Genomic DNA, 8491 nt, shown 5'->3' on the forward strand with positions numbered 1-8491 from the left:
TTCACCATAGAATCCTAAAGACACTGTGCAGTTTCCCTAACCCCCTACTACTCTGGAAGACTTGGAATTTGGCAAGAGGGTCGCCCAGCTACCCTAGGGGAACTAAGAGGCTTGGTCCAACCAATTACTACCCATTCTGGACCACAATCCACTATAAAAAAAGAAAGAGCTGCCTATGTAGCTGCATTAGAACCAGCAGTTACATACACCAATGAAAGCGGAACAAAGGGAATCAGAGGATCCCGAGGAAGATATACTAGAGGCCACTCCCATGGATGGGGAAATCGGGGGCAACAAGGAGTTCAGTTATATCCAGACCTCTGGCAATATCAGACAGCCTCCTCCCAGCAATCAAAGGAGGGAAGTGAGCACACGGAAAATGAGGTTCGCCAGATAGCGTGGGGCAAACCAAGAACAGTGGAATGGGGCCCTCAAACTAGAACTAGTCAGGGAGACCATGAGGTTGAAAACTCCACCAACAGAGGTGACTAGCATAACTGCTAGTGCAACACCCTCTTCTTCCTTGATGCAATGCTTCCCGGACCCACACTCTTTTCTGGGACAAGAATAGAGGGGCCCACTGAATGAGGAACCCCCACCACCAGTAGCAGCACAGAAGTGGAGGTTCATAGGCATGGTCTCCTGGAATCCTGAGGGACGACCATGTGTGTACATTAAGCAGGGTGGATATACCCCTAATGGATACAGGATCCGCTGTATCCTTAATGAAAACAACCCCAAAAGCAGGAAAAGATTAAAACAGGTAGTTTTGAAATCATTTCAAGGGAAACCTAGTCTCAGGTAGGAATGGACCCAAGCCCCCTTTTTGTTACAAGTGTTTTTTACATTAGGGGATTTGATCCAGACTCCTGATATGGTTGATGAAATTATTCTGGGATCTGACTGGTTGTTGAAAAACAATGTGGTGATAACAATGCAGTTGTAAGCAGAGGTCAGAAAAGGAACATCTGTGCTGACACAACTAAGCCAACAGATGGCACTGCAGACTGCCCTAACCAAGTTCCAGGAAAAATAGAAAGGCAGGAGTTATTTAATGTATCCCATCAGTTTATGCATGAAGGAGTGGAAGGGTCTTTAAGAAGGCTAAAGCAAGAAGCAGAGTGGGAGTGTATGTAAGATTATATTAAAACATGGGTGCAAAATTGTGTGTGGTGCTCTCAAGACAAGGTTCGTCCTCCACACTGTCAACTCATGATGCACGAACAAAGGCTTGGGCCGTGGCACAGGGTTCAAATTGATTTTATTGATAAATTGCCAAGGAGTAGGGAAGGATTCCAGTACTTATTGGTAATAAATAATTCCATTTCAGGATGGGTGCAAGCATTTCCTACCAAAAATAACAGCACCAGGGTGGTAGCCAAAAAGTTCTTTAATGAGGTAGTATGTACATATGGCACCCCTGAAAAAATAGATTCTGACAATGGGGGAGCCTTTGTCAGAGAAATCTTTACAATAATGATACAAACCTTGGGAATTAAACAAAAGCTCCATATACCATACCGACCTCAGTCGTCAGGCCAAGTAGAGCTCATGAACCGCACTATTAAGAAACCGCTCCAGAAGGTATCAAGTATCAGAGGGGTAGCCGTGTTAGTCTGGATATGTAAAACATGTGTCTGATGAAGTGGGGTATTCACCCATGAAAGCTTATGCTCCAATATGTCTGTTAGTCTATAAGGACTCTTTGTTGCCACAGGACTCTTTGTTGCTTTTTCCAGAAGGTAGTAAATCACAGAGGAAAAGACTGGCCGGATAAACTGCCCAGGATTTTGACTGTCATCCAGAGCAGTAATAGACAAAGGACAAAAACTCAACTCTTTCAAATTCTGTTTTGACATCCAATGCGCCAAATGATTGATCCTAGTTACCTGGTACAGGGTGAAGAAGAGAGCTCTAATAGAACCCAGCATGACTATTTCAAAGGCTCAAACAGGTACAAGAAGATAAAACCACCCTCCAGTATAGGGTTAATCAGGTCATCGAACACATGAACAACAAAATTCAGAAGCAAAGGACCACAAAGGCAGCTCTGTGGGAAACGAGACCAAGTCATGTACCTTAAAATGGAAAAAAGGGACCACTCACTGGAATCAAAGTGGATATGCCCTTACTCCATAGTGGGCCGCCTAATGTTAAAATCTCTTGGCTGCTGTATAAACAACAAATAGAATTAGGAAATAAAACTGCCTTGGTCATAGGATGTCCTGAGATGCAAATTCTTAGTTTAGCATCACTTGAACACAAAATATTTTGGGTAATACCTGGGAATGTTCAGGTATTAACACATCTTTTAAAACAACCGAAGAGGTCCTTGTTTGACACCTACAAATATGAATGGATGCAATATATTTCCAGCATGGTTAAGCCTGGTTCGTTATTGAGTGAGTTATTGTTAAAATTTCTCACCAACAGTCTGTGGAGACAGAAATATGGAAAGTAAGCCCATTCCCAAAACTGACCATGGGATCCTTCTGGCTACCCCAGGTTATGGGTCAGTGGATCCCATGTGCTTCTAAAGTTAACTGGGTCTGGGTGGAGTGTGGTCACTGTCCCTGTTCAACACTCCCTGGTTCAGATCCCTGGTATCCTGTTGCCTCCTGATTCTGGAATCAGTGTCCCAGATCCCCTGAGCTACTCTATTTGCTTACACGCATTCCCCAAGAGTTCCATCCCACCATGGTCTCTCTGAGCTTCTAGTTTAACCCCATCAGGGAAAGCATGGCAGGAAAGCAAGGCCAGGCAGAGGAATTTATTAACCAGACTCATTTTACTCTTAAAAGCACTCAAGAGTTTCAATAAAAAAAAAAGATACTTGTCTGATCTCACTCCTTCTGGGAGTCTGAGATTTGGAAGGAACTGAGCCCAAGTACAGTTCTTTCTGGTCTATCCCTCCTCTTCCGGCTTAGATGATGTGATGGGCAGCTCCCCGATCACAGTATTGTGCTGCTCCTACGTAGGGGTGATAGATGTGGCAATTTCCTGCAGTATCCAGAAAAAACTGATTACACTGTGTTTAAGTCCTTTGGCATCCATTGCATTAAATGCAAAGTTGATGGACTATTGTGAGTCTTGGGAAGTTTTATGAACTTCAATGGAAAAGAATGGACTTTTGAACAAACAGTGTCAAATGATTTCCCTGGGGAATCTCTAGGGGGAGGTGACTGCAAATTTCTGCCTCTGGTTGTGCAAAACCCCAGCCTTTTGAAGCTACTCCCTGAGGAAATGACCATTCCCTGCTGATTACCTCTTCCCAGAATCTGAAGATCAAAGGCTCACGCTGTATAAAGGAAAGACTGACCTATGCATGCAGGTTCTTCTTCTGAGCTAAAACTGCTATGAACTTGTTACCACAGAAAAACACCTAGATGGAGTTTGAAGGACTGAGGTGGGGTGATCACTGGTTGCTCTTTAGCATCTGCATAGGTTCTTTTATTGTTTTAAGATGTTTCCTCTGTAATGATTTCACCTGAACAGTAAATGTGCCTGCTTAGAAAGAGCTGTGTGGTAATTTATGACTATGCGCATTTACAGGCCTTTTAGGGCTTGCTGGAAATAACACAGGATAGTTAGGGCCTTTTGCAGCCTGGAAAAACCCTGGTCAGGAGGGACAGATATTTTGAAGAGAGGTGTCTTTCCCTTGAAAAACTAGTCAATTTCTATAAGTTATTATTAAAAGTTTTAATCTCTTAATAATAATGGAAGATAAATATCTTTTTTTTAGCTCTAGTACTATATGAACTTGGCTTTATTATGGTACTTACCTGCTGGAGCTGTAGTGATGTGAAAAACAGCTGTTCAATAAGGAATTTGTCTAACATCTGAGTTGTTACACTATTGGGTGAACAGTTTTTTTTATGGGATTTTCACAAGTGCTTGAACAGGTTGTGCACCTGGGGCCAGAGTTCGAAACATGAATTAAGCGCATGGGGCCAGATTTTTTATTTAAGCACTCAGTAAGATTTTCAAAACTATCTGGGGACTATATTTACAAGAGGATTTAGGCATCTAACTGCCACTTTAGGCACCTAAATCCCAGAATCAGGCCTCACTGGGATTCACAAAGCCCCTGAGTAGCCACCGCCATACACTATAGGGACCTTTGCCTGGCATGATGTTTTTGCACTGTAACCCTTCTGCTATCTGGAGTCAGCAACAACAAGGGCTGGGTTCAATGTCCAGGGTCCCTCTCACCAATATAACACAACCCCGCCTCCCCTCAGTAGCCGGGAAATATTAAACACACACACACACACACGGGTGCCTCTAGGAGGCAACACTTCCCCACTAACAAGTACTGAGTCTGTGTACAGCAGAGAAAAATTTAATGAAAAGAGGAAAGGAACCTGGCACCAGTTTGGGAAAACCCCACAACCATGATTCAAATATATCCGACCATGAGCAAAACTCCCTCTCCCGGGGACTTTGAGCAGTGTCATTTGCCTCCATATTTCTCACCTTATGGTGTGAAAAGCCAACAGACAAAGGTCCCTTTAAGATGACACTTCCCTCTCCCTCTACTGCCCCCCTACTCACAGCTGCTGTGTTTGACCTGTGGAGAGAGTTCAGAGGTGCATTCACATGAGTTCACCTTCCAGCTGGGCGGTTGGAGGGCGGGGAGGGGTGAAATGTCCAGCAATGTCTTAGCTGCCGCGCACCACTGCAACTGTCTCACAATTGATGCCATGCACTCTGCGTCGCTGCCTGCTGCCACCACTGAGCCCTCGTTCATCGTGCCTTCATTCGCTCCATCGCGCCATCGTATGCTCTGTCACTGATGTCCCCACACCTTCACGTTCCGCTGACACCTGTCTCTCTACTGTGACCTCTGTGAGTATGTCTCCTGGGGTTTCACCCAGCTCTCAGTGATTTCAGCTCTTAGCCTGGAGAACCTCACTGCTAGTGAAGGCTGCGCTGTCTCCTCCACAGAACTGTTGTCCCACAGCCAATCTAAGCACTTAGACCTGATTATCAGCGATTTCAGCTCTAGTGGTCACTTAACAAAACAAAACACTCTCAATGGAGCCTAATCAGCTCTGCCTTTAGACAGGGGAGTGGAGCAGGTCAAATGACTCCTATGACTCTTATGCAGAGCTCTCACCACCATGCAGAAACACCTATCCCCACTCTCTCTCTCCCTTTTTCCACATGATCTGGCATCTGGGCCCCCTGCCTAGTGAGTTCAGTCCAGTTAAGGGTGACCCCCTCAGTCTGGACAGGCTAATCGCAGTTCTGCTTCCCTTTATTTGTACAATCATAATGTAACCCTTCTGCCAGGCCGAATTGATAGCAGCAAGGTCCGGGTTCAATACATAGGGGTCTCTTCCCTACAACGTAATGCAAAACCAGCTCGAGTGCCCACCAAGTGACCTGGAAAAATCTTACACACACCCCTGGGCACCTCGAAGAGGCAATACTATTCAGACAATCCTTCTGTAGTAACAATTCCCCAGCACATCTGCTTCTGCATCTGAGCATGCACACTGCTGCTCCACTCAAGGTTTCCAGAGCAATGCAAGAACTGGGAGAAGCCAGATGTCCTATGTCTATGCCAACACTTTGTCTCTCCTCTTTCTTATCTCTCTCCATTTATCGTTAGTCTAAGAAGAGTCTGTCTACAGTGCTGTGGGACTGTGACCAAAAAGACAGATAAAAGCAACCCCTTAAACAGCCGGACCCTGGTTTGCAAGGTGTAGGGGTGGTTAATCACACTGTATGCTGTGCCTGGGTTTCTTTAGCCTGAGGTTGCAAGTGTGAGTCAGTACAGGAATGACAAGCAGCATTGCCAATCTTTGCTGTCTTTTTCTGTCTCTTTTCATGCATGTTTGTCTTGTTCCAGGATCGGACTCCAACAACAGCAGGTCATGGCCATCAAAACTGATGTTTTCTCTTTTCTAAGATTATCTTTAAGACCATTAAAAAACAGGTTTTGCATATGAAAGTCTCTACAGAGCTAAAAGGAAAGAGAAAAAGGGAAATTGTTGCAATGCAATCCTTCTTTAATACATTATTTTAAATATATCTGAACTATTTTTGTTTGTATGTTTCATTTACTGGGACTTTAATAAAATGTTAAAAAAAGAAATTCAATGATGGCTATTATAATAAGTCAGCAGCAATAAATGGACATGAAACCCCTGACCTCAGTGAGTTGTTTACTCTTGGAACAGTGCGCAACTGTTTGATTAATATCTTATACATTGTTGAGATTGAGACATTACCTTACTAAAACAACCTGTCTTTTTAAAAAAAAAATTAGGTGATAGAAATTCTTGAATTGAAATCTCTGATCTGAGTCCATGACACGTGGACTGGAGACCTTAAGAACTCAACAAATATGTGTTTGAGAGGTTTCTGGGGTTTAATGTCCCCCAAGGAAATAAGGCACAGAGAGAAAGTCAGTTTGATATTTTTTAACATATTTACTCATGGAGGCAGAGAATGGAATATTGTGATTCTATGAGACTGCATTTTCCATAATGTGATCCACAATGAGACAGATTTTAATCAGTATTTCAGAACCTAAAGGGTTTTCCTGGAGCACCTAACATGCATTGAAATCAGTGCGTATTAGGTGACATGGTGATTTTGAAAATCCCACTGGGTATCTAAATACCTTTAAAATTCTGACCCAACATGACAGCCCAGCTAGTGTGACTAGTACATTCTATGGGGCCTGATCTCCATCTACTGTAAATCACCATAGCCCCACTGCAGTCAGTGCAACACATTCCCACCTGGTGTAAATCATTGTAGTTCTATTCCAGTGAATAGACCATAATGAAAATTTATGTCTAATGAATTTCACAGTTTTGCAACAACTTACGCCACCTGTGGACCTGGCTTAAAAGGAACAAAGCAGATGATAATCAGGTTCATGCTTGGAAAAATTAACTTTTTGTGGGGAATGGAAGGATTCTCTTCATGGCCACTTTGACCTCCTTATTGCGCAGACTGTAGATCACTGGGTTCAGGGTGGGAGTGACTAGGGTGTACATTATGGCCAACATCTTGTTTTTATCCAGTGTGTTACTGGAGGTTGGCTGGATGTAGGTGTAGATTATGGTGGAGTAGTACAAGGTGACCACAAGCAGGTGGGAGGAGCAGGTGGAGAAGGCTCTCTGCTTCCCTTTGGAGCTCCGGATTTTCAGGATGGTGATGATAATGAAGCTATAGGACACGATAGTCAGAAGGAAGCTCCCCATGGCGAAGAATATGTCAGCCAAGAACATCATGATTTCGTTGACGTAGGTGGAGCTGCAGGACAGTGCCAGTATTGCTGGGAACTCACAGAAGAAATGCTGGATTAGGTTGGGCCCACAAAAATTCAGGCGCAGCACAAGCAATATGTGGACAAATGAATTGATGGTACCAACAGCCCAGACACTGACTGCTAAATGAATACAAATTTCCTTATTCATGAGTTTTACATAATGCAAGGGGTGGCAAATGGCTACATACCGGTCATATGACATGACAGTGAGCAACAGAAGCTCTGTCACCAGTGATGATGTTAATACAAAGAGCTGGGTGATGCAGTCTCCAAAGGAGATGGTTTTCTTCTCCTGCAACAGGTTTTCCAGCATTTTAGGTACAACCGAGGAAGTGCACAAAATGTCAACTAGGGCTAAATTGGTGATGAAGAAGTACATGGGAGTGTGAAGAGGTGGGTGGATGACAATAGCCACAATAATCAGGAAATTGCCCACGACGACTGCTGTATAAAGGCATAGGAATAGCCCAAAGAACAGCCCCTGGTGGTGAGGATAGTCAAAGAGCCCCTGCATGATGAACTCCGTCACTCTGGTGTGGTTACTATGTTCCATTGCTTAAGTGTTCCTTCTATAGCAAAAAAGATTAAAGTCTTAGTCAGGTATTGCATCAGAAACTACAGCAATATGAAAAAAAAACAAAGAGTCCTTGTGGCCCAGTAGAGACTAACAAATTTATTTGGGCATAAGCTGTTGTGGGCTATAACCCATTGCTGGATATAGGATGGTTTCAGTATATATCATACATACAATATAGAAAAAATACAAAAAACATAAATGTGTTAGTCTCTAATGTGCCACAAGGACTCCTAGCTGTTTTTACTGCTACAGACTAACACGGCTAACCCTGTAAAACCTACAGCAATATGTCAACTGAACATTGAGAGGGGCCGATGCGGGAAGGTGTACTGGATAGATAGATAGATAGATAGATAGATAGATAGATAGATAGATAGATAGATAGATAGATTGTATTGGGATAGATAGATCTCTTGTCATACTGTAAACACTTAACACAGCGTATAAACAAACTTAACTACATTAAAATATATTAGCACAATAATCTGTCTCAGCTACTGAATCCATATTCTCCCAAAATTTGAGTGGAGAAGGGAGAACATAACACACTTGATGTGCTCGAATACAGGTTCATGAAGTAATTTGGGCTGTTTACAAAAACTGCATGAGATAGGAGTTCACAA

General features: G+C 43.2%; 1 protein-coding gene across 1 annotated transcript; it reads right to left on the reverse strand.

Annotated features, from left to right (window-relative positions):
* Positions 1 to 6908: 6908 nt before the first annotated feature.
* On the reverse strand, positions 6909 to 7844 carry LOC123347380 (olfactory receptor 13A1-like). The gene has a single exon (XM_044984794.1). The coding sequence runs from the start codon at positions 7842 to 7844 to the stop codon at positions 6909 to 6911; it is 936 nt and encodes a 311-aa protein (XP_044840729.1).
* Between the last annotated feature and the right edge of the window lie 647 nt (positions 7845 to 8491).

The sequence above is a fragment of the Mauremys mutica genome, chromosome 13, assembly GCF_020497125.1.
Source record: "Mauremys mutica isolate MM-2020 ecotype Southern chromosome 13, ASM2049712v1, whole genome shotgun sequence".
NCBI lineage: Eukaryota > Metazoa > Chordata > Testudines > Geoemydidae > Mauremys > Mauremys mutica.